We start from the raw sequence: 27129 nt of genomic DNA, 5'->3' as shown, positions 1-27129 counted from the left end.
AACGTGGGCTTTGGAACCAGAGAGCAAGGTTTCAGACTTACCGCTGCCCGGTGCCTAATCAGTGCGACCAGGCTTCCTGTAGAGTACAAACAAATTCATGTCTATGGAAAAGATAAGCTACCAGGAGCTAGACAAGGCACTGATTACAGTTGCTACAGTAATTAATGCAAGTATAGTCCTACCAAGACCAGCTAATGATGCAAGGGAAGTGTCAAACGCTACGAGTGAATATAAGCTTCCATTCCTTAAAAAAAAAAAAAAAAAAAAGACAATGAAAATCAATGCTGTAAGTGATTTGTTAGCTAAATAATTAAAGGATTATAGATTCAAGGTGATCCCTAGGAAGTCACTCATGTGCAGTAATGAGAAAAAAAGAAGACGGAGTTGGCAAGACCCTCACGGCATCCTGGAAATATAAGCATATGTGTAAAAAGCTAGGAGAACCCCAGCTGCTTTTCTATCTTTGGACCTGAAATTATACCGAGCCAAAACAGTGACTCTCAATGCCAGGAACCTCATGAGGAATGACAAGGCCAATCTCCAACACCAAGCTAACCAGGTTATGGTCAGCCAGCCTAAGTTTTTTTATTTTTGTTAAAATAATGTATAGGGGAAACAAACTTAGTGTGTGCATGTGTGCGTGTATGTATTGCATATTCATGCACATGGGTACACAAGTGCATAGGTACACATCAAAGGTGTGTGAATATGATATGGAGACCGAAGGGCAACCGCAGTGTGGTACTGCTTAGGGACCAACCACCTTGTTTCTGAGACAGGATCTTTAACTGGCTTAAAATTCACAATGCAGATTCAGTGAGGCTGGCTGGCCAGGGAGCCCTAGGGATCCACCTATGTCCATCCACTTTCCCTGAGCTGGGTTTACAAAAACATGCTACCATGCCAGTTTTTCCCTGTGGGTTCTCAAGATCCTACTTAGGTCCCCAGGCCTAGAAACACAAGCATTTTGCAGCCTGAATCTATCCTTAGAGAGGCAGTGTATAGTATATTAGAGCTATATATGTTGAGTGAACATGTTTTGGTAATGGAGTCAGAACTTGCTTTATTTTTCAAAATGAGTCCTATTAGAGTAAAGAATATAAAGTTTAAATGCAATACAAATTCTTTGTGGGACTGATACTTTACAATATTCATCATATGATATAAATCAATATGATGTAGAAATCAGAACATGGATCTTAGAAATGGACATATCTGGGCATACAACATAGACTGCATAAATAATCAGCATAAAGACATTTAACCAATGTCATTCAAATGGAAAGTGCCTTACAGTAGCAAATGTCACAAATTCTTTCATTAAGATTATTAATGAAACTTAAGAGTCTTGTCTTCCCATGAAACCAGACATTAGGTTTTACAAGGGGGTTAGCATGTAAGCTCAGCCTGACAGTAGGTAAGTCAATATTTAAACAAGGAAGAAAGGCAGGACTATTTGACTGTCAGGTAGTGAGTTTATTTATTCTAGTCTGTGTTAATTCATTTAAGTTAGAATACAAAATAATACATTCATTACAGCATTTTCATACATATTTGTTCTCCTCCCCTCCCCAACCCTTATTCCCCACAAAACTAGTACCCTTTCCCCACAGTCCCTTTCTGCATTCACAGCACATACGTGTTCTCGTTCTCTCCCACTCTGCCTCCTTCCCTGCCCCCCCTCCCGCCTCCCTCCCTTCTTCCTTTAAGATCAGGTCTCACAGTCCCATTTCTGGTTTCATAACTCGCACTCTACCTCAACAAAATACATATAAACACAGAGAAAGAGAGAGAAATTAAAACTTGAGGAAGATGAGTCAGTGGGTAAATACACCTGCCTGCAAATCTGACAGCTGAGTTGAATTCCCAGGACCCAACTGATAGAAGGAGAGAACCCCCTCACCCAATTAGCTAAATATCATTAGATGCCAAAGAATGTGGATCCTAGTAGACGGCAGAGGGTGAGATTCCCACTGAGCTCCAGAGACTGAGACTCTACTAGACACAAGAAAGCAAGGATCCTACTAGGATCCAGAGAGCGAAGGTTCTAATGGACAACAGAGTGAAGATCTTTTTGGGCACCAGAAAACAAGAATCCCTCTGGGTACCAATGAACAAGGATCTTAAATAATATAGCACATAAATGCCAGTCTGAATGGACACAAATGAATGTGAAAATAGCTCTGGAGAGGCACACAGAGGCTACACAGTTCTGTTTGGGATATTAAGATAAAAGCAAAGCGGCTGAAGTCTATAGAAAAACCTTCAAATCCTCTCGAGCAGCAGCTGAGAACAGTAAGCATAAGAAGAATAATGTGCTCAAAGGAAATCAACAAATGTCTCAATGCTACGGGGTAGAGGAGCACAGTATTTCTCTGGTTTGGGCTCCCTAAATGAAGTGAAGGCAGTAGAAAAAGGAGGTGAAGAGCCAAATCTCTTGCAGATGATGATGAAGGCAGTCTCACTGTCAGTGGACTAAGCAAACTGAGCCAGTCACTTAACCTCTATTGGGTTCAGTGCCCACCCCGGCTAAGTGACTGTCGGACTAATCCTCAGCCTCCACTTCTCGTTAGATAGAACTCCAGCACTGAAGTCATCGCTTTCCATCCTCCAACCAGCCAATGAAGACTCCACCAACTTCATTTCATCTCTACTTCTGTTCTCACAACTAAACTCAACACAACCTCTCCAGTGAATGTACACTGGGCCGAACTCCTCAGTGAGAAGCCCTCCCTCGTCAACATGGCCTGGGAGAGAAAGGCCTCCGTTTCCTAACATACCTCTACACACCTCCAGGTAAGCTCACTATTGAATACCAATCATTTTTAGAATCCATTTAAATTTTCAGAGAAGTTTTAGGTTCACAGATAAACTGAGCAGAAGCTGAGAGTTTCCATCATCACTGCCAACAAACTGCACCAGAGTGCCGCAGTGGTGGGTTTGTTAAGGATGAGGCTGACACTGACAGGTCACTAGGCTTCACAGTTGACAGAAGAAGTTTGAGGATTTTGAGCAAATGTATACTGAAGGGTGTTCAGCATCACAATAGCATCACAAGTATCGCTGGCCTGAATACCTGCTGTGTTCTGCTTACTCAACTCTTCCTACACCTCAGGGGGATTGATCCTTTGATTGCTCCTACAATTGTCCTCTTCCAGAATGCCATATAGTTGACATCACATAGTATATGGCTTTTAAAGACCACCTCATTTTACTCTGCAAACTCTCTATGTCTTTATGATTTCATTGTTCATTCTTTCCAGTGTCTTATAGAAAATTTTAAATGAAAATTTTAAGAACAATATATATACCTCCTAGTTTACGTGTGAGTCCAAGGATAAAATGTATGGTTTTATCCTACAATAACATAAATAAAAATGCTTAGTAAATTATAAAAATGCTTAGTAAGTGTTAACAGGATGGTATACCAAAATTTTAGATCAGAAAATGCATCTGCTCATCTTATGTTCCGCCATTACCTTTAATTGTTTCCTCCACAACTTCTACCACACGGTCAATCTGCTGAACCTGGAAAGGGAGACAGATAAGACATCAGAGAGGGGAACTGCATTTACACACCTGCCAGAGTCAAGGTACATTTTCTAAGAATGCTGATGTAGGTTTTACACAATTGACTTAATATTGCATGTGTGTGCATGTGTGTGTATGCGAACTCACATAAAATAGATGGATTAGATAGATATAGGCTTTATTTGAATTACCTAATTTTACATATATATTAAAATATAGATAAATATAAATAGATGACAGACAGAATCACTCATGTAGGTTTTACTTAATTTACCTAGTTACATATATATATATATATATATATATATATATATACATATATATATGCATTAGATAGATGATGAAGATGGATGGATAGATAGATACATAGATAACCACTTATGGAAGTTTTACTTGATTTACCTAATTACATATATATGCACTAGATAGATGATGAAGATGGATGGATGGATGGATGGATGGATGGATGGATGGATGGATGGATGGATAGATAGATAGATAGATAGATAGATAGATAGATAGATAGATAGATGATAGATAGATGATAGATAAATAGAACTACTTATGTAGGTTTTACTTGATTTACCTAATTACATATATGCATTAGATTGATGATAGATAGATAGATAGATAGATAGATAGATAGATAGATAGATGATAGATAAATAGATAACCAAAAATAATCTATGCGACTGTCATGTGAAATACTGAAGTGTGTATTCCAATGGTAAGTGAAAACTTCACACAGTATGACATAGTCAGCCGGGAAACAGTATTTTCCTGTTGCATCACCATTACTGGGAGCCGAACATTACTCCTGAAAAGGAGGAGGCTCAGAAATTTCATGTAGTAAACATATGCTAGGAAGAAGTGAGGAGGTGCTTTAAGTTGTAGCTTTAGTGAGTTGTTTCCAACACTGGGCTAGGATTTTCAGTGAGGAGGCACCCTGCTTTGTTAAGTCAACCCTGTAATAAAGTTATAAACTCACTAGTGCACTCAGGCTACAATTGTGTTGAATTGTATATTTGATCTACTGTCAGGGTTTTAACTGGTTAAACAGACATTTGCTCTTGTCTCCCAAGAAAAAGCCAGGCAACAGCTATCCATGTAAACTCAACACAAGCTGAAACACACATTTAATTTTAATTGAAATATATCTCTTCCTACAAAGCTGCATGTTACAGGGTATAAAATGGCAGATCACACAACAGAATTGCTAATATTAAGGAGATACATGGGAAATCTCCTGCTTTGTTACCAACTTTTAAAATTCTTTAGTGAATTTGTACCTAGTGGTAAATAGCATATTCAGACCCAGGGTACCCAAGGTCAATAGTAAAAATCACTTTCCCCATATAAGTGACCAGGGAAAAATTCCCAGAATGCCACAAGAGCACAGAGAAAGGTAATAAATTGGAATGATGGACCAAAAGTGTCTTCTGAACAAAGGCAGGAAAAGCCACTAAGAAAACTGAGGGAACACAGAGGAGTTTAGAATGAAATGAAGACAGTAAAATAAATAAAATCATGATCCCAGAAGTTAGAGAAGTCAAGTAAAATAGCTTAAGACTGATCCTCTAAAATTGCTCCAAGTATCACTGTTCTCTCTCTCTCTCTCTCTCTCTCTCTCTCTCTCTCTCTCTCTCTCTCTCTCTCTCTCTCTCTCACACACACACACACACACACACACACACACACACACACACACACACACACACACAAGTAAGGGCTCAGAAAATTAAAGCAAAGCAAAACTGAACAGTAAAATACGACTAAATCAACCCACAACAAGCCTCTCTCCCACCCTCAGAAAGGATCTTACTATATGTAACTCCGGCTGGTTTAAACCTGTACACAAGACTGGCCTCAAACTCACAGAGACCTGCCTGCCTCTGCCTTCAAAGTGCCAGAATGAAAAGCACATGTTGCATGCCTGGCTCACATTCTATTTCTGCAGCACAAACAAAATAACCATTATGAAAACTAGATACTAAAAGTCTTTCTGGGTGAGTGCCTGTGTTCTCTGTGGCCATTTTCATTTTAACAAACCATAGGACAAGTTGTTATACATGTGGACAAAGGAAAAAAATCAAGAGGCGACTATATATGTAAATATCATCCATGCATCTAGGTCTACTGTACTCATTTCACCAGCTGCCTACCATCCCATTCTCAGAAGGACCACAGCATTCCTCCACACCCTACTGATAAAAGAACGGCACTATCATACCACAGCGATGTGATGGACCCGACCTGGAATAGAAGAACCTTTTACACAAAGGTATTAAAAATACACATGATGTAAAGGCTATATATATATATAGCATGGAGGTCCCTAGGACGACTGTGGCTTATAATAAATTTCAGTTTTACTCAATTATTGAAAAAAAATAGCCAAATGAATAGAAACACATGAACTATGAACCAAAGGCTGAGGGGCTCCCAGCTGGATCAGGCCCTCTGAATAGGTGAGACAGTTGATTGGCTTGATCAGTTTGGGAGGCATCTAGGCAGTGGGACCAAGTCCTGTGCTCAATGCATGAATTGGCTGTTTGAAACCAGGAACTTATGCAGGGACACTTGGCTTAGTCTGGGAGGAAGGGACTGGACCTCCCTGGACTGAGTCTACCAAGTTGATCACAGTCCTCGGGGGAGGACTTGTCCTGGAGGAGGTGGGAATGGAGGGTGGGCTGGGGGTAAGGGGAGGGCGTGGGAGGGGGGAGAATAGGGGAACCCATGGCTGATATGTAGAATTGAATGGTATTGTAAAATAAAAAATATATATCACAAAAAAAAAAAAAATACACATGATGGCACTGAAAAGTATTTCTTTGTCATCAGTGTCTCACACACAAGAAAATGAAGAGGTATGTGTATGTACTGTCTCTGCCTGCTCTCAGGAGGGAGCTGCCTATGTCAACTAAAGAAAAAACAACAGACATCCAGCCTGTGGTGAGCACTTTGGAAACCCCAGGAAAAGATGTACGCACATTAGAAACAAGAAAAAAAAAAAAAAAAAAACAGATAATGTAGTAACAATAATAATTTATGCACTTCGGTCTAGGTAAGAGTAACTATTTTGCTGGACAGCAGTGGTGGCGCACGCCTTTAATCCCAGCACTTGGGAGGCAGAGGCAAGAAAGAGGATCTCTGTGAATTCATGGCCAATCTGGTCTACAGAGCTAGATCCAGAAGAGGCACCTAAACTACACAGGGAAACCCTGTCTCAAAACATACACACACACAGAGTAACTATTTCTCTATTTCTCAATAGTTTAAATACAAAGAGAAGAAAGGTGGTGGAGAAAGAAATGTTAAAAGTGGAAAAAATATTTTTTATAAATATTTTATTTTATAATTAATTTAATTGTACATATCAGTCACAGATTCCCCTGTCCTCCCTCCTCCCCCCCCCAGCCTTCCACCCCAATCCCACCTCCTCCAATGCAAGGTCTCCCCTGGGGAGTCAGCCCAGCCTGGTAGACTCAGTCCAGGCAGGTCCAGTCCCCTCCTCCCTACACCAAGGCTGAGCAAAGTGTCTCAGCACAGGTCCTAGGTTCCAAAAAGCCAGCTCATGCACCAAGGACAGGTCTTGGTCCCACTGCCTGGGGCCTCCTAAACAGTTCAATCTCATCAACTGTCTCACTTATCTAGAGTGCCTGGTCTAGTTCCACGGGAGCTCCTCAGCTATTGGTTTACAGTTCATGTGTTTCTGCTAGTTTGGCTATTTGTCCCTGTGCTTTTTCCAATCATGGTCTCAATATCCAACCTAGATGTCCTTCAACTGAAGAATGGATAAAGAAAATGTACATATACACAATGGAGTACTACTCAGCAGAGAAAAACAATGATATCATGAGGTATGCAGGCAAATGGATGGAACTAGAAAATATCATCCTGAGTGAGGTAACCCAGACTCAGAAAGACATACATGGTATGTACTCACTCATAGGTGGATACTAGATGTAAAACAAAGGATAACCAGACTGCAACTCAGAACTCTAGGGAGGCTATCTAGTAAAGAGGATCCTAAGAAAGACACAGGGATTGCCCAGCAACAGAGAAATGGATGAGATCTACATGAGCAAACTTGGAGCAAGGGGAGTTAATGAAGGGCAAGCACTGGGGGAAAGCGAGCTTATGGGAGTGGGAGGTCCCAGCTGGATCAGGAACAGAGTGGGAGAACAAGGAAAGAGATACCATGATAAATGAAGACCCTGTGGGAATAGGAAGAAGCAGAGTACTAGAGAGGTCACCAGAAATCCCAAAAGATACCTCCACTATAGACTGTTGGCAATGGTTGAGAGAGTGTCTGAGATGACGACCGACTATGGTGATCGGATGGCCGAACACCCTAATTGTCGTGATAGAACCCTCATCCAGTGACTGATGGAAGCAGATGCAGAGACCCACAGCCAAACCCCAGGTGGAACTCCGGGAGTCCAATTGGCAAGAGAAAGGAGGGTTTATATGAGCAAGGGACAAATAATTTAAAAAACAAAAACAAAAGGTTGACAGCATAAAAGCCAAAATAGAGACTTTTTTTTTTTTCTTTTAGTTTTTAGAGACAGAATTTCTCTGTGTAGCCCTGGCTGTCCTGGAACTCTCTCTGTAGACCAGGTAGCTTCGAACTCACAAAGATCCTCCTGCCTCTGCCTCCTGGGTGCTGAAACCAAGGTGTGCGCCACCACTGCCCAGCCAAAATAGAGACTGTTTTAAAGGCCAGGGCCTATTAAAGAACAGAACAGGGTAAAGGTAAGAGGGTGGTAGATGGATTTATATGATCAAAATATATTATATACATGTTGGAAAATGTTACAATGAAATCCATTCTTTTGGAGAACAGGCATACAGTCACAAATCTGAGAGAAGGCAGGAAGGAAAGAAAGCAGGAGGGGCTGGGGAGGGAGACTGGAGTGGGGAGGGGAGAGAAGAGGGAGAGGAAGAACAAGACTGGAATGGAAAGTCTCCACTGACTCAAGCGTGAGTAGGAAGCATGGCACGCAGAGCAGGGACTCCTGCAGAGGGCACAGGAGACTCATCCCCTGGCCTCCACGGTTTTCAAAAGGAAACAAGGTCACCTGCTAAAAGTGAGAAAGAGAAGATGGGAGGAATGGAGACGGACAGAGAATGAGGGATGTGCAAAAATTCTTAGTTGAAATTAGAGATTATTTCTGGCAGAGGTTGCACGAGCAGATTAGGTTTCCTCAAGGTAAACTGACTGATCCGAAGTTTGTTCACCCCATCTCTCAGTCAGGTGGCATGCACCTGGGGTCTAGCAAATACCACAGTGAAACAAATACCGCATGGAGAGACTTGAGATGCGGAACAGAAGGAAATGGAAGAAAATGGTTGACTATGCACTGGGGCTCAGATGAAGCCTGGAAGATATATGAATAAGTAGTGCCAATATATAGTGGAAGGGAAGAGAGAAGGAAAAATGTAGGAGGTTTTAATGAGTGTGGGTTCAGCTATTGAGTCCCTATGAAGAGACGTGAGGGCTGGCATCTGCTTAGAGAAACACATGCTGAAGTGGCATGCGGGTGATTCCCACTGGAGTTTGACATGGGCGGAAGTGCAAGTCACAACACACACAGTGACGCAGATCGTCTGGGACCTGAACATAGGTAAGAAGCAGTGGACATGGCCGAATTGCGTGCTGTTATATGGATGAATAACCAAGGTATCATTTGAGAGCAGCAGATAGCAAATAAAAGAGAAAAACATGAAATAAATTGGTGATGGAGCCAGAGCAAGAATGTTTTCCTACATGCTTAGAAATAGAAAGGTTCGGACAGAATCCAATGTTGATCTTAAGTACACAAATGGAATAAGGAACCAGGAGAGCAGTGTAATGTGGTGGTTATCAGTTACAGAGCTGAGAAGCTAAACTATGAACTCCATAAGGAAAACAGAGCCATAGGACCATGAGAACCTTGCACTGAATGGTGGTTTTGAGGCAGATGAGAAGGATCCACTCTTTGGGACACTGAAGCAGGAATTAAGCATTGTTAAATTATCGTTAGCTACTTTGGAATTAATGTTAATGATGTTAAGCATTTACTGAAGTACCTGCACCATATTTGTTTTTTCCTTTAGGCTACGATAATGGAGGTCTAGACACTAATTGACAATTTAGATCCTTCCCTGGTGCCCTGGCTGCCTTGAGTCAAGCAGCCAGCTGCAGTGCCAACTATTCAGAACTCTTCACTGAGGCCTTAAAAAAGTGCACAGCAACCACATCTGCTTGCCACCAAAGCACAACTCCAGCTCCAGAAGGCAAAGCCCCAGACATGACTGTTTTAACCATCTCACACCAAACTTCTTACCATCACAATTCAAATCTAGCAACCATTTTCACCGAGCGCTTCCCCTGCTAGCCCAGCAGAAAGTCTGTGACTGGCACAAACACAGACCTTAACTTGTGAGAATAACTGTGCCCTGGCTGTACAAACACCCTTGCCTTCAGGACATATAAGCAGCCTACTTCCTGTTGGTCAGGAGGCTCCCGTCTGTGCTGCTCTCAGATACATTAGCCTGAATTAAATGCTTCTCCCACCACTCCATTGCCTACTTTTATCTTTCTCATCAGTAAAGTGTGAGGTAAAGAAGCTAGAAGGCAGCCGAAGCACAGCACGGCAGCAATGGAGACAAAGGCATTGCGGACCCTGGGCCAGCAGGAGCCACGGCAATGGGAGGAGGGCTGAAGAATTCCAGAGTGGCCAAGGTAGAAACCAGAGAGAACAGAGGAGAGAGAATGAAGGATGACAAGGGGGGGGGCAAGAAAGAGCAGTGAGCAGAGACTGAAGACAGACAGACAGCTGGTGAGAGCAAAAGAGCTCTAGCCTCCACCAGTGAACAAGTTCAAAGAGTTGCCAAGCCTTAAAGGCAAAGGTCTCAAGTGACCTGGGCCTGAGAGTTTTAACATTAGCCACCAGAGAGCTGTAACACTAGTCCCCATAGGGCGGAGGGTCCCAGCTCCTGGGGCCTGTTCGACAGCTGTGAACAGCTGCTGCTGCTGCCTGGAATAGAGTCTGACACTTCTTCAAACTGTTAAAGACAGTTACCATATAATCCAGCAGTCCTAAATCTACTCAACAGAAATGAAACTTATACACACAAAAACCTGTGCACAAAGCAGTATTCACAGCAATATTCATATCGGCCAAAGGATGTGAGCTCAAATATCCACCAACTGATAATGAAACATTAAGTCATAAAAGGGATAGGAGCAATGAGACCTACTACATCATTACACACAGTGAGAAACCAGAGTGGTCCTCATACTGTGCAATCCCATTAGATGAAAAGTCCACAACACAAGACTTGAGAGGGGCAGAAGGTTGGTGACTGCCCATAGATGAGCCCAAGGCAAATAGAAAGGTGCACTAAGGAGCCCTGTATTTCTTCCCGGAGTGAAGGGTGTTCTGACAGTGGTGTGTGGTGATGGTCACACATTCTGAATAAACTGCAAACCACAGGATTACAGCTGTGGTTGGATGCGCTGTGTGGTGCACGAAGTTTATTTCAAATAAGCCATTACATCTAAAAACAAAAAGATGAAATTAGCCAAATGTTCTACTGTGAAGGTCATTACAGAAAAAAACAACAGCTGAGGAAGCACGCAGATTAAGGACAGAGAGGACCTCAGAACTCAATGAACTGCACACCTCAGGGCTTTGCGACCACCAGGGACAAAGGCCCAGTGAGAGGTGTGTATAAAAACAGAATCAGAAAGTGATCATTTACTTAATTACAAAGAAGCAGAAAAGAAGCACAGTATGAAATTTGGGGAAACTATTATGTCCATGTTCAGTGATGAGGACAGTGGAGAAAATAAAGCAGAGAAAAGTAGAGAGTGGAGACCACAACAAGAGGCAGGAGTGAGAAAGGGGGAAGTTAGGCCAAAATCAGCGCAGGTGGGAGGAGGGGACAGAGAAAACACCCTGGACAAAAACAGACCGAAAATCCCCTTGAAGAGTGCACAATAGATTGAATTTTCTTTGGGAGAAGAGGAAAGCTATTCTCAGCACCATAAATTATAGCCCCAAATACACAAAAGCTTATTCAATAGAATATAATTCAAATAAAATAAGTAAAACAGTATCTTGTACCATTTGGGCATTTAATTATAAATATACAGGAAGGTGGAGGGGCACAACATGCAGCATGTTCTCTTACTGACTCCATATGTTCTCAACAAGAAAGAAAGGAGTTGGTGAGCAAACAATTCATAAATAGTATTAATGAGTCATTCTGATGAGGGACTTTCAAACAGCCCATAAAAATATTATACGCTGCTCTCAGAAAAGACTTGAGATTCATAACTAAACATGCAAAGAGGAAACAAACCAACACATTGGCACCTAAAGCAAATGAAAAGTGCTGTTCTCACACCTCCCAACTGTTGAGAATAGAACTTTCTGAGGAGACAGGGACACCCCCAGCTGTGCGGTCCACTGTGTCAGTCACCAACACCAGTGGTCACTACACACTCAGCTGAAACACTCAATGTTGAAGCCAGAAGTAAAACAGCCATATGGAACACGCAGGCTTGAGCCACTGAAGTCAGCGTCCACTCTGCAGCTCAGCTGACAGGAGCCAATGACCACCGCAAAGACAACTTGCCGACTGGCTAGAAGAGAAGCTCACACACCTGGGTCACTAGAGACCAGGTGAAGGGCACTCAACTGTCAGAGGTCCCGGTCTGGCACGCATCTAGGCTATCCTTTTCCTAAACAGCCTGATAGACAAGCCAATGGGTAGAATGATAAAGCAACATTTCTTAAGGAATTCCTTGGTTTCTAGTTGCATTCTAGTATTGAACATTAATTTATTTAGTATTTAATCCTAAAAGTTCTAGGGATTGAAAACAGGACATTAGGCTTGACAGTAAACACCCTTATCGACTGAACCACCTCACCTGCCCTTATATAAAATAAAGCCTTATTTTCAAAATCATTGGTAAGCTTCTTGAGCAGATACTCAGTCAAATGGCAGGAAGAAAAAACTGCCACCATGTGGTAAAGAAATACTGACTGAATCCAATTATACTCTCAGGCAAATTTCTTATACATTTTCCACTGTGACTGCCTAAAATAATTTTAGATGAACCTGAGAAGAAAGATATACATTATAAAATAAGTATATAAACCAAACATTTATTGACAATAAGTAATAGAAAAAATTATTTTATTTATTTATTTATTTGTTTATTTCTGTTTTTTTTTTTTTTCAAGACAGGGTATCTCTGCGTAGTTTAGGTACCTGTCCTGGATCTGTAGACCAGGCTGGCCTCAAACTCACAGAGATCTTCCTGGCTCTGCCTCCTGAGTGCTGGGATTAAAGGCATGCACCACCACTGCCCAGCAACAATAGAAAAATTTTAAAACACTTCATCAGCATATAATTTTATCATTTATTGAAAATGAAAGCGAGTTTGCATACTAATGAGACAGAGGGCTTGCCTGTCTAAACAACACAATGCAAAGATGTCTGCTTTGACAGATCCTGAAGAATTACAGCAGGGAAACGACAAACATCTTTGTTTTCTGCAATTCAGCCACCATCTTTCTGCAAGTTCAGAAAGCACTGTATGTACAGTAAGGTAAAGGCACTGCAGCTCACAATGCTCATGGTCTGGAATCTGAGTGGAGGCAGCTCGGACTGAGGTGTTCACTGGCACTGTGGGACCGGACAGCATGCTCAGTCTGAAGTGCACAGATGTGCTCAGAACCAAGGCTACAGTGAAGTCACATGATACAACACAGGCAAGCACTGCCAGAGACACTGCAGGGTAGCTAGAGTGACTCGAATTTCTTTTTAGTTGGTAGGCGTTCAGAAATGTTTCACACTTGCCCAATTTTTCATGACCATCCCCATCCCATTCATTTGCGCACCTATGGGGTCACAACCCACAGTTTAAGAAGCTCTGCACTGGGTCACTTTGTGAACTAAGGCAAACAGACAAGTCTCTGGACTTCTCAGAACTGACTGCCCAATAGTTAAGCAAAAGAACAAAACTATAAAAGGGAAATTTTCTTGGTCAAATCAGTCAACAAACATTTACTGTGTGCACTCAAGTGTGCATGCGTAGAGAAACACACAGTTGTCAAAAGGGTGAGAAGGCTGAACTCATGGCTGACAGGCTGAAAGGATGAATAATTACATTGCAGCCATGCGTTTTTTACACACACAAAAAAAACCGCTTATGTGTACCATCACATTTCAGAACCTAATTCCATGCTAAGACAGACACTGCAACAAGTACACAGTGAGCACAGCACCCAGAGATGGGATCCTGGAGGACTGTGTGCAGCAGCAGAGAGCTGTGCTGTGAGGGCCACACTGAAGAGGAGACCCAGGGGTGGGAGAACACAACAGGGCTTTCTAAAAACTTACATTTACATACTGGGGACGATGAGCTGAGCGATGAGCTGAGCGGGTAGCTCAGCAAGGCGGGGAATTTGGTAGGATTTAGAGAGCAATAACAGGGGATGAAGTCAAGGTCATTATAAGGCATAAACCTCAAAGTGTGGCTCTTTGCAGTGCTAGTTTCTCTGTGAGTAACCTACAACATGGGGTGTATTGTGTGTATTTGTTGGGGTGAAAAGTCACATACAGGACAAAGTTTCAGAGGAGATGAAGACAGTATGCTTTAAAAAGTCCTAAAGAAACTAGAAAGAAGAGGTAAAATGAGTAAATGACATGATGTTCTATTTACCTGTCAGGTCCACACTTACCCCGATGATGCTCAATCCTTTGAGGTAGTCCTGACGAGGCTGGGCTTGGGGAACACAGCCGGCTAGGACAATTTTCTTATTCTCCTCTTGAGCTTTTCTGTAACAGTGAGCAAAACCTTTGTGAATTCTCCTGCTCACTGACACAGCCTTAGAAATTGATGTCAGTGAACCTAAGTTCTCCAATTAACAAGACCATCTAATATAAACCAGGATTTTCTGGCAATGAGCTAAAAAAAAAAAAATTCATCATTAAATGCATGTGTTTATTAATGCCTTCCATTATCATCATGTTACCAAAAAAACATACAGAATTTGCAACATTCATATGAACCACTTGCAAAAATCGTTTCCAAACAAAGTCTTAAAACAAGTCATGTGTTTAAAATGTTAATAAAAATGCACATAAAACTTCACATATTCTTTCTAAGACTTTGGCTAATATAAAAATAAAGTTCAGTTCAGAACAATTCCAACAGGAGAGAAGAAGGTAAAATATTCCATATCCTGGAAATTCCCAAACTCACTGTCCACTTCTTTGCCCTAGACAACCCACAATTATTGGTTTCTTGTGTTTGCTGTCATCCTTCACACAGCAAGCATGATTGGGTGATGTATGCATCCATACACGTGCATAATGTACATATTTGTACACATATTTATTTATATACATTCATGAATATTTCAAAAAAGTATTTCCAAAATACATAAACTTTGATGTGAAATCTACACTCCATAGCATAATATTACAGTTTGGATCTGAAATGACCCCCAAAGGATGACAAGATGAAAGCCTGCTCCCCTGTGCAACAAAAGCTGGAGTTAGGAATTCTATGAGAAAATCAGTTTATGAAGCCTGACTTCATCAATGGGTTAATGCATTAGACACTTCATAAACAGACTGGTTATGTAGAAGTGACAGAAGTCTAGGAGGCAGGACAAACTGGAGCAAGTACACCCTTGAAAGCATGTCCTTGAGAGGTGTACTTTGTCCCTGGACCCTCCCTCTATTGCTTCCAATTTCCTCTTCCCTCCTTTCTGGCTGCCAAGATGTGAGCAGTTTTGCTCTACCATGATGTTCTGTGCTGCTGCCCACATACCACTGACAGAATCATCTGGCAGCCCGAGTTAACATAAATTTTCTTCCTATAAACTGATTTCCTGTAGTATTTTTTCACAGCAATAAATGGTCATGAACACACATAAGTTCTAAGTAGACATGTTGATTCAAAAGCATATCTGCAATTTTACAAAGCATTTCATTACTGAAGAGTAAATGGGCATATCTGTACATGAGTATCACTCATTCATCCAGTGTTTTCAGCAACACTGGTTTTATGCTACTAAGAACAGTGAACAGACTCAAGTGTCTAAACCTCCTAGAATCAACTATATCTTTTGCTCCTTTTAAAATTAAATGTGCATGTCTTCAACTCTTTTTCAAGAGCATCAATTTAGAAGTTGTTGCTGTTCTTATTACTGCATTCTTGGGTGCCATATTTTATGCACCAAACCGGGTCTCTTGCTACTCTAGCAACTGAGAAAGTGAAGGTACTTGCAGACCAGTTTATGGGCATGACTTTGGACTCTAATCAAGAAGTGGTGGGCTGGAGAGATGGCTGAGAGGTTAAGAACACTGGATGTTCTTCCAGAGGTCCTGAGTTCAATTCCCAACAACCACATGGTGTCTCAAAACCATCTACAATGAGATCTGATGCACTCTTCTGGCCTGCAGGCATACGTGCAGGCAGAACACTGTATACATAATAAATAAGTAAATCTTAAAAAAAAAAAAAGTGACTTGTCTCCATACCCAGCATATATCTGTTGTCATTTTTGACAACTTTTTCAGGGCATAGGTTCAGAATAGGAAGAAAAAAACTGGGACTAGTAGAGCTAGGTCCTTGTGATAAAAAGGCACATTGAAAACTTCAGAGAAGTACAAGAAGGGTTAATAAATAAGTATAAACTTACTATTCTTTTTTTATTTTTGAGATTGTAATTTATTTTTAATCTATTTATTTATTTGTTTGTTTGTTTATTTTGGTTTTTCAAGGCAGGGTTTCTCTGTGTAGCTTTAGAGCCTATTCTGGAACTCACTCTGTAGTCCAGGCTGGCCTCGAACTCACAGAGATCCACCTGCCTCTGCCTTCCAAGTGCTGGGATTAAAGGCGTGCACCACCACCACCACCACCACCACCACCACCACCACCACCACCACCACCAGGTTTGAGATTGTAGTTTAATTATAACATTTCTTGTTTTTGTTTTCTCTGTGAAAACCCTCCCATATACCACACCCAACTCTCCTTCAAATTCATAACTTCCTTTTTAATTAAATGTTATTGTGAATATATATGTGTGTGTGTGTGTATGTATCTGATTTTTTATATATATGCCTAACTATAACCTGTTGAGTCTATACAATGTTACTTGCATGTATGTTTTCAGGGCTGACCATTTGGCAGTGGACAACCAATTGGTGTGGTCCTGTCTGGGGAGAACATGTCTCTCACTCCCAGCTTTATTCACTTGCTTGTAGTCCTTGTGTAAGGCTGAGGCATGTTCATTAGTATCACCCTTGTTCAGTTCAGGTTTGGATGGTCATGAGAAGAGTATTTGCGGGTATAGCTTCTGGCGTTACTAGGAGACATAAGTTCACAGCAAACTCCCTGGTCCTCTGGCTCTTACAATCTTTCCACCACCTTTTCTACAATGATCCTTGAGCCTTAGACGTGGGAGTGTTTTGTAGATGCATCCATTGGGACCGGGCTCCACACTCACTCTACATTTTGACTGGTTGTGGTACCTATAAATTTGCTATCTCAGGAGCCCTTGTAAATGTTTTGTTTCAGGAACTTGAGTTTTTTGATAAAACTTTCCCACTTAGAATTCTAAAACCCCTTGCTCAAAGAATTTTGTTAAAGATCCAAGCTTGGCTGACTCACAGTACAGTCAAGGGACTAGTCAACCCTCTCTGCCACCTGATTACTTGATGGATAAGCACTTCACTACAAACAAATACATTTTTATAGTGACTGTAAAACTCCCTATCAAATGAAAACATCTTTCCATTTTCATTATCAAACTCTACATGACAGTTAACATTGTGCTTTTTAAGAACCTTCACTATACCATGTAGAATCACAGCCAAGTATCTAAAAGATCGCCAATAATCATGCCCAAAGAAAATGTCTGGGGCTAAAGAAATGACTCAGCAGTTAGGAGCACTTGTAGCTCTTCCAGAGGATCTGAGTTCAATTCCCAGCACCCATACAGAGGCTCATAACCATTTGTAATTTTAGTTCCAGGAGATCCAAAACCTTCCTCTGACCTTCTTGGGTACCAGGTGTGCAGATGGTGCATATATATACATGCAGGCAAAATACTCATAAACATAAAACAGTTAAATAAACATAAAAAATGTTTAAAGAAAATGCCTATTTCATTTTTATGAAATCCTTTATCATCATAAAACAAAATGATTTTAGGGGAACATAGAAATGAGGAAGACCCATGCCTACAATTCAAGAGACAATGTTAATTAAGGATGATATATAAAAAACCATAAGCAACTTGGCACCAGGGACACAACTCTCGGTGGCCGATAAAAGAGCAGGTGACATAAAGCGAAGTTCAACGTGCAGACAGAAAAAGCCTTCATGGAGAAACCTTTATTGGCAACTGTGAGAAGAGAGAGGCAGAAGCAAAGGCAAAGAAAGATGCAGAGAGCTGCCATAGCAGGGACAATGAGCAGAAAGCAGGACAGGAAGACAGTGCTAGCCACAGCTCGAGCCAGAACAGGTGGTTCAGAAGGGAGGAACACCAGATTAGGAGGGAAGATTCAGAAAAGGCCTTATCCAGTAACTTACTAAGAACTGTTCCAAACTGCTACTGAATTTGGCTTCAAACCAGCAGGACAGACTATAAGTACAATCTGAACCAAACCTCAGCCCAGCCATGGGATATTGATGTCACACTTTACATGTGACCAAAATAACGGATGAGACAAAATCTTTAATGCGGATTCTCAGAATGTTCCCATTCTAAACATTCCCTTCTTACAGTCTGTTCTTTTTCTTTAATAAGCTTTGTTCACATTAATACAAGGTGAAGTTATTTTTCTTTTGATATGTACCTAAGAGATATTTTTTAAAGCTTTTATCCTTCAAAATATGAATGCTGCTAAGAATAATAACATAAGAAAGTTTAAAATAGTATGAATTACCATGTCTTCCTTTCAGGTGACACTGGAATGTTAATTAAAAATTTAATGAATATAAAGTTAATTTAATATACTGGTTCATATATTCTTGAAACATATTTCTAAATAAAACTAGTGCCATGCACCTGCATAGACCATTAACTTGAGTGACACAGAAAATAAAAATAAAGCAGCTACCTCCTCTTCTGCATATCAAACATAAGAAATAGTTTGTATAGAATCTTAAAATTCACAGCAGCACAAAGATAGCTAATGATGACAAAGTATCACTCCTTTATTTCAAAGATAAGAAACCGAGCTTCAAAAAGATTCCATGGTCACCTGACTCCTAAGTCCCACATTTCAGAACACAGTAACAAACACTAAGAAAGTGTTTCTTCTCTAGAACACTCGGACATGTACAAAGCTCCAAGTAGAATGTCAATTCAGTATCTGACTGTTGTACTCACCCAAGGCTAGTGAGCAGGATACTGGTCTGATGATAGGAGAGCACTAAACTCACAGCTGTATGCAGAAAAACAGTTCTTTCTCTATAGAAAGACAGGCCAGGGAAGACTGTGGATTCTCCATGTTTATTTTTCTTATTCCTCAATCACGTTCTGAAAGTTGGTATTAATACAAAAATATTCATAGAAATGTGCACTTTACCCAAAAATTTCTCTCCATTAAGAAAAGGTCACTCAATATGTCTAGATTTTACACCTTTAAATGTGAGACTCTTCCTCAGGACAGCACAAAAAGAGGGCCACAATAGTGTGCTTCTGTATAGAGTAAGCACCTCTCCACCCTACGGGAAGACTCTGCCTTCAAAAGTCCTCATGACAGGACTCCTATTCTATGAGCTGATGTACAGGCATACAGTCATTTGAAATACAGAAACACATTAAGCAATTAAGAAACAACCACTAAGGAGTTATGATTCTGGTGCAGTTCATTAACCACGATACCTTCATTATCCTAAAATCAGTTGAGAAGAGAACACTTGGCATAAATGCTGCTGTGAACCTACAAGACTGCTGTCACAATTTGGACAGCTAAGCCATGACCTCCCAATAGCTTCAAGTAAAATTAAAAGCTACTCCAAAATTTACAAAACCAAAATGATCCAAACAGATATACTCAGGGATGTATGGGGATATTCAATTTCCAAGTAACTGGAGTATAACTGCACCATTCCAATATGGAATGCTATTGTAATTGAGAAAATTGAAACATAATCGTATACCTTATGCTTTATGAGAAGAAAAAGTGTTACAGGGTGGTGAGCAGTCTGCACTGCATCCAGCAGACAGGAACCCAACACCTGTGATAAGAGCAAGCAGAGAAGGCCCTCTGTGCAGACGATCAAAATACTCAAACCTGTTACTGCAAACAGTAATTTCCTTAAAGTTTATCTGGATATAATAAACTCTGATACTATGGTGATGTGGCCAAATGACTCCCAGGACAAAAGTGACACACGAGCTGGTGGCAGTCTAGTATGCACTGAGCATGTACAAGGCCTTCATCTGAATTCTCCACATTAAAAAATAAAAAGCCTGATTCCATGCACCTTCACTGTACTCACTGCAGCTCGTAAAATAATGACTGCATGAGGGTAGGCAAATGGCTCAGTATGTAAAAGCACTTGCGTCACAAGCCTGACAACCTGGGTTCAGATCCCTGAAATCCACAAAATAAACCTGATACAGTCAGTGGACTGCATCTGTAACTCCATCATTCCTGTGGTGAGAGAAGAAGCTGAGGAAAATGACTTGGCCAAAAAGCTTGAAAGCTGTCAACTAGGAGCGCACAGCACAGTGACAAGAACCAGGAGATCAACACAGAGAGGAAGACAAGAACAGACTCCAAAGTTGTCCTCTGACTTCCACATGTGCGCATGCACAAACAGACAAGCAGGCATGTATATGAACATGCATACAAACACGCATGAATAATAAATAAATGTAAAAAAATATAGTCCAATGAGATGAAATACATAATACATTCAATTACACGCTCATGCAGTATCATTAATCTATAATTGAATTTTATGATGAATCCTTAAATCAATAGATAAAAATCAAATCCATCAGAGTTACTAAAATATTGCAGAGAATTATCTTAGTATTTACACCATCTGCAACTCTCTCCTTTTGGTTCCATTTCTCCTTCTCTAAAAACGACAAAGTTACACTTACAGCACAACGTCAGGACAGTAATACAGCAGTTGGGTACAACTAGCTTGACCTTAGAATAGGGCATGCATCAGAACATTTTGTAATTAAGTGCAACTTTTTAACTGGGGAACAGATCCTTTTAAAATAGCAGTGGCCAATATACCTGGAGAAGACCAAACCTGGGAGCTACTATTCACTTCCAAACCCAGCAAGCACAGTGGTTTCAGAGACAGAAATACCACACACTGCTCTGTGTAAAAATGCCCTCTTGACAACATAAATGGGCAAAACGGCATCCACTTTGGGGGGTTAAATGTCAGTTTTTCTATTTCAATGCCAGCTCATGGACAAATTCACCCTAACATCAATTCAAATTATCAGCTAAAACAGTCATGAGAGCAGCACTCACCATTTACCAACAGGACTTAAACAAACCAAATTATGCTGTAATGTATAACTGAAACCAGGTTTCCTCATTATTACCACCGTCCATTATGCAGAGGAAAGTAAAGCTCAGCAGAATCATATGGAAAGGGAGCTGGGGCTGTGCCAATTAGCTTTGGAAAAGCACATACTCAGAATGTGCCTCGATTGGGTTCACTGTTGTTATCTCCCTAGGGAAAGCTGCAATAAAATGTCTATAGGTATCCATGAAAAATGATACACAGCGCTGCAGCACATGAGAAACCCTGAGCTAATCAGCCAAGACCTGCTGAGTAATCACTAAGTAGAAAGTGTGAGCCACATGGGGTGGGCCCACACTCACAAGTATATGGACAGCACAAAGTGGAATCTATGGATTACTAAATTTAAAAAAACATACCAAGCTGGGGGATGGAGAGGTTGGGGTGAATCTGGGAGGAGCTGAGAGTGAATATGATCAAACTACATTGTATAAAATTCTCAAATAATTAATAAAACTATTTTTAAAAGGATTATATATACTGGGTTGGGAAAACAGCTCAGTGGTAGAATGTTTGCCAAGCATGAATAAGACCCAATACCACACAGCATATGCTATCGGTTAGAACTAAGTTGACCTGAGATAAGGTGGCATTGATGTCTCAAAGCCATAAACATATAAGGATAAAGATAAAAAGATTTTTGCCTATATAAAATACTTGTTTGTGCCGGGCGTTGGTGGCGCACGCCTTTAATCCCAGCACTCGGGAGGCAGAGGCAGGCGGATCTCTGTGAGTTCGAGGCCAGCCTGGGCTACCAAGTGAGCTCCAGGAAAGGCGCAAAGCTACACAGAGAAACCCTGTCTCGAAAAACCAAAAAAAAAAAAAAATACTTGTTTGTTTGGCTTTCTGGATGAATGAGGGTCTTACTACCATTTGTGAACAAACTTAGTCTTCACTATGTAATGTAGGGTAGCCTTGAACTCAGAGCAACTCTCTTGCCATAGCCTCCCATGTGTGGTGATCACAGGCACGGACCGTTCCTGGGGTGATTTTCTAATGTTAGGGTGAGTTGACATTTATAGTGAAAATAATAGCTCCATTTCATCCTATGGATTGTCCTGTGAACAACAATAATAATTTACTATATTCTACTAATGTTCAAGTGTACACATAAACACATACAGCCAACATTGCTTCAGGCTAATGTTAACTAATTTTAGCACTAAAAGTAATAAGCAAAGAGCTACATATTATTTGTATTTTCACTCATAAATAAAATTTTATCTGCATGGTCATACAAGTGATATTTTAGAATTCTTAATTTGAAGCTAAAAACAAAAAAGAACAAGGTCTGGATGAGATGACAGAATTCCACTCAGAATGGTCATATGAAAATTGTTATGGTGGAGTAAGTCAAATCTGGAATGAACTATGTTTTTATCACAGCCTCATTAAAAAAAAATTAAGTGGCCATGAATTTAGTCTCTCTCTAAATAATTTTAAAAGGTAAACATAAACAATACAGTCTGAGTCCTCAGAGACTGAGATGACCAAAGGAATAGAATTAATTATCATAACTCAATGTGTCCCAGCAACTCACAGACAAAAGCACATGAGAGCAGACCTGTGGCTGTGATGTAAACAACGGTGGACAGACCCTGAACAACCCAGATCACGGACAGGCCTGTTTGGGTAAGACTTTTCAAAGCATATCACTTAAGAAAAAAAAAGTCATAGACCCAGGTGAAGGGAACTGAGAAAGCAGACCTCTGTGACTGAACATGAACACAGGCTGACATGAGTTTCCCTAATCTCACAGTGACCAGCCCCCTGTGTATTACTCCCGAGTTGAGACCACAAAATACCAGTGTAAGTTCCTACATACAGGCCTGTAAGCTGTACTTCCTCAAAGGCAGGTAGAAGAGACTCGCCCATTAATAGAACCCACAAGAGGGCTGAAAACCACACCTAAAACATCAGTAACTCTTCCACCCTTCAAGGAGGCCCATCCTCAGAGCCAACAGGGCCCATAGGAAGCTGACAGTCAAAAGATGAAAGTTATTTTTGGTAGATAAGTTATAAGGAAAGGAAGAAATGGGGGAACCTAGAGATTAAGAGAAATATAGGATGCAGGTCAGTTTTGTTTTTAAATCATCAGGATTTTTACTTTATTGTCTAATGACAAATGGGAGAAAATCATAAGGAACCCCCAAAACTGATCCCTAATCCATCAAAACTGCAGTCACTAGTAGATGGGACACACTGTGACTTCTACCACGCTGCACTGATTCGATGAGAACGGCTCCCAAAGGCTCACATATGTGAGCGCTCGGCTCCTTAGTTGGAGGAACTTTTGGGAAGGATTAAGAAGTGGGGCTTTGTTGGAGAAGGTGTGTCACTAGGGAAGAACACTGCAGTTTCAAAACCCATGCCACTCCTAGTCAGTTCTCTCCCTCCCTCCCTCCCTCCCTCCCTCCCTACCTCCCTCCTTCCCTCCCTCCCTCCTTCCTCCCTCCCACCCTTCCCTCCCTTCTACTTGAGTATATAGATAGAAGCTCTCAGCTACTGCTCCAACACCATGTCTCTCGGCCTGCTGCCATGCTCTCCACCGTGATGGCCATGGACTCACCCTCGGAAATTGTAAACCCCAATAAATTCTTCCTTCTATATTTCGCCTAGGTCATGATGTCTTCTCACAGCAATAGAAAAGTAACTAAGACAAATGGGCAAAGCGCAAAAGCAGTTTCAAAGTAACTAGTGAGATTATAGTTCTTGAGTGGTAGTTACAGGGCTGTCAGACTTAATTTGCTGACCTAAACATTTCTCTGTGACTTTAAGATAGTTTATTCAACAATATAAACATTAAAAATAAACCAATATTTTAATTAACAATAAATAACCAGAAATTTCCCGGCAAAAAGGGGAAGAGAAATTGAACTGTGGTTGCTGATCCTATGTCTTTGAATCTTCCTATGTCTCTCAGAGCCCACATAAAAGTGGGTTTTAACCAGTGGCATATAAACAGGATGTCACAGTTAACTGGAAGAACCTGATGAACGCTTTAGGGGAGAAAAATATTGTATTTGGTCTTCTGACCATCTCAGAAGAAAATAAAGTGGCATTTTTCAAACTAACTAATTAAGAAGTATGATTAAAGGGATTTCAGACATCACTCAATAACTGGTTTGCTTTCTACATTTTGGTAGCAGTGAATTCAAAGCTATACTACTGAGACGACAAGAAAATGAAGAGCGGTGAGGGTGTCCAGAATACACCTGTGCCTGGTCTACTGTCAGTGTGTCTGGGCACCATCATGATTCCTTTTCTAAAAACAAAACGTAAAGCGCTAAGGGGCAGGGTTCACTACAGCTTGAACATAGCCTGTCTCCCCACAGGCCCATGTGTTCAAGGCATGGTTCTCAGGGGGAGGGGGCACTACTAGGACAAGCTGTCAGCTTGGAGAGTGGAAGCAGGTCTTTAACTCAGTGGAGACAAGCCTTTGGTGGACATGGTGGGACCCTGACCTCTCCTCTCTCTAAGTGGTTCTGTCCTGCCTAGTGACCTTTCTATGACAACCCGCCTTACCACGGCGGAGAGCCCAGCCACCATCCTACACTGTGGGCCACACTATAGCTTTCTTCTCTGTGAGTTAACTGTCTCCAGTCTTCGATAACTGCTTCAACACAGTTCCGGAAGGATGCTCTAAAGTAATAGTCTAATAGTCTCAAAAGCTCAGTTCAGATTCTGCCTCTGTGGCAAACTGAGAGGAGGGCAGACCTCCTCTAAATCTTAGCTTTCCCACATCTTCAATGGAAACCGCTAAACCCTGAGGCTTATACTGGCATGAAAAATCAACAGTTGTAATAGGAAACACTTGCCTTAAGAGGCAGTAGTAATTACAACGAAAGTCCAGAAAGATTAAAAAGAAACATTATAGGAATGAGAGAAATTATTAGATTTTCTATTCCAAATGCTACAGTATTAAATTAGTAGTAAGATTCTGTGAAAACTTTCACAAAACACCACAAATGGGAATTTGGACGGAATCTGTAGCTGACACAGAGTGATGGGCATTCACTTTAAACTCTGAACAAAAACACCTAAACTCTAGGCACCTTGCCAAATCAGTTTCCCAAAAGCGAGATTATTTGCTGCCTAGGGCAATGTTAAACAGAACTTAACCCCCAGAAGCTTCAGGTGTAAGAGACAGAGAACTAGATGCATGTCTCTGCTCCATTCGTCCATGGTGCAGGCAAGAGAGAGAAACAAGATGTCACACGAATACACCAGATTTCTGGATTTCCAGTTCCCCCACTAAAAACAAAGGGTAGAGGACGTCTAATGTCTGCCATGTGAGGCTCAGTGAAACCCAGTTCTCCTTGCTTCAACAAAGCTCAATTTAGGTATATATTGCTGGATGTAACAAATTTCTGAGGCACTACCTCTAAAAGTTAAACATTTTCTATCTAACACAGCCCTCCCACCTTGGGGTCTCAGCAAATGACTTTCCAGCTTATTTACTAAAAAAACAAACTGCTGTTTCTGCACACCAGAATATCTAACGTGCTGTTCTACATCAAAATACTGGTTCTTCTATGGCTCAGCATGAAGAATACTTGCCTGGCAACCAGCACGCATAGGCCACATCAGATGTGCCCCCCATAAATAGATCTGCTGTCCTTATTGCCCCCAAACTGAAATGCTGCTGGTACACAGTACATTCCAATCCTTTCTGGCACACACTGTTATTGTAATTATCCACTTTTCTCTACCTAGCAATTTTTTTCCTCTATAATAACTCACACCCAAAAGTGTATAGATGCACATAAAATTGTATCTTAAAAACAAAAACAAAATCACAGTACTCAAGAGACTGAGGCAGAAGATCTCATGAGCTCAGGGTCAGCGAGAGGTACATACACAGAGACACAGACACTCTGTCTCTCTCTGTCTCTCTCTCCCCCCCACACACACCTCCAACACCCCAGATATGGAGTAAACATCTCAAGTCAGAATGCTCCAGACAGATCCTGATTGTTCCCATGCCCACACCACTCCACATTTCAGGCAAATGGGATTATTGCACACCCAACACTCAACTCCCCTGCCACCAAAAGCAGATAGATAGATAGATAGATAGATAGATAGATAGATAGATAGATAGATAGATAGATAGATAGATAGATAGATAGATGATAGATAGATAGATAGATATAGATAGATAGATAGATAGATAGATAGATAGATAGATAGATAGATAGACAGATAAATAAGTAAAAATCAAACAGGACCTGCTCTGCTCTCTCTCTCTCTCTCATATCCCTTATTCAATCCACCTGCAAAGGCCACTGTCTCAAGATTTAAAACAGACTTGAAAGGCAAGCTCCTCTCATTGCCATTACTACTACATTGTCTAAACTTGGAGTTCCTTCCTTGCACTATCTGGCCACCACAATGATAATCTCAAAGTCTCACTCCCTAGATCATCTCAGAGGATTGGTTTCTCACTGACACTAGTCTCTGCTCAATGGTCTCTCCTTCAGAAGGTTCAGCCTGACTAGACTGAATGAAATACGCCACCTGGGGCCCCAACACACCTGTATTTTAATCCTAATTTGGCTCGTTGGTTGGCTGGCTGCTGGTTGTGAAACACATTCTCACTACAAAATGCAGGCTCTACCTCAACAATTCATCCTTTTGCCACAGCCTTCCAAGTGCCAGGATGCCTTGTTTGTCCTATTACTGAGCATCTCAAAACATGAAATAGTTACTTGTTTTTTAAGTGTTTATTTGCTTATACCCAACACACACACACACACACACACACACACACACCTAAGGCTGAAACACTTTTCTAATGAATACAGAACACACATAGCCAGAGAAGCTCCTGACAAAGGCAGTTTTAGGAAGGATGGCTTGTTTGGCTCCCAGTTTGAGGGACAGACTAGTCCCTCGTGGAGAGAAAGGCACAGGGGTCGGAGCTCCAAGAGGACAGTCTCACTGCATCCACAGTCAGGAAGCAGCAGTAATAAATGCTGGTGCTCAGCAAATTTCCTCCTACTCAGTTC

The 27129-nt window shown here is 41.1% G+C and overlaps 1 protein-coding gene across 1 annotated transcript in view; it reads right to left on the bottom strand.

Annotated features, from left to right (window-relative positions):
- Cdkal1 (CDK5 regulatory subunit associated protein 1 like 1) overlaps nucleotides 1-27129 on the bottom strand; it is a 571051-nt gene that overhangs the window by 400328 nt on the left and 143594 nt on the right. The window contains 2 exon segments of the mRNA XM_037205851.1: nucleotides 3480-3528; nucleotides 14274-14370. Of these exon segments, the coding sequence (XP_037061746.1) occupies nucleotides 3480-3528; nucleotides 14274-14370 (146 nt within the window).

Source organism: Peromyscus leucopus, chromosome 5 (genome assembly GCF_004664715.2).
Source record: "Peromyscus leucopus breed LL Stock chromosome 5, UCI_PerLeu_2.1, whole genome shotgun sequence".
Taxonomy (NCBI): domain Eukaryota; kingdom Metazoa; phylum Chordata; class Mammalia; order Rodentia; family Cricetidae; genus Peromyscus; species Peromyscus leucopus.
Note: the sequence above shows the minus strand (reverse complement) of the source record. Positions and strands in the feature narration are given on the sequence as shown.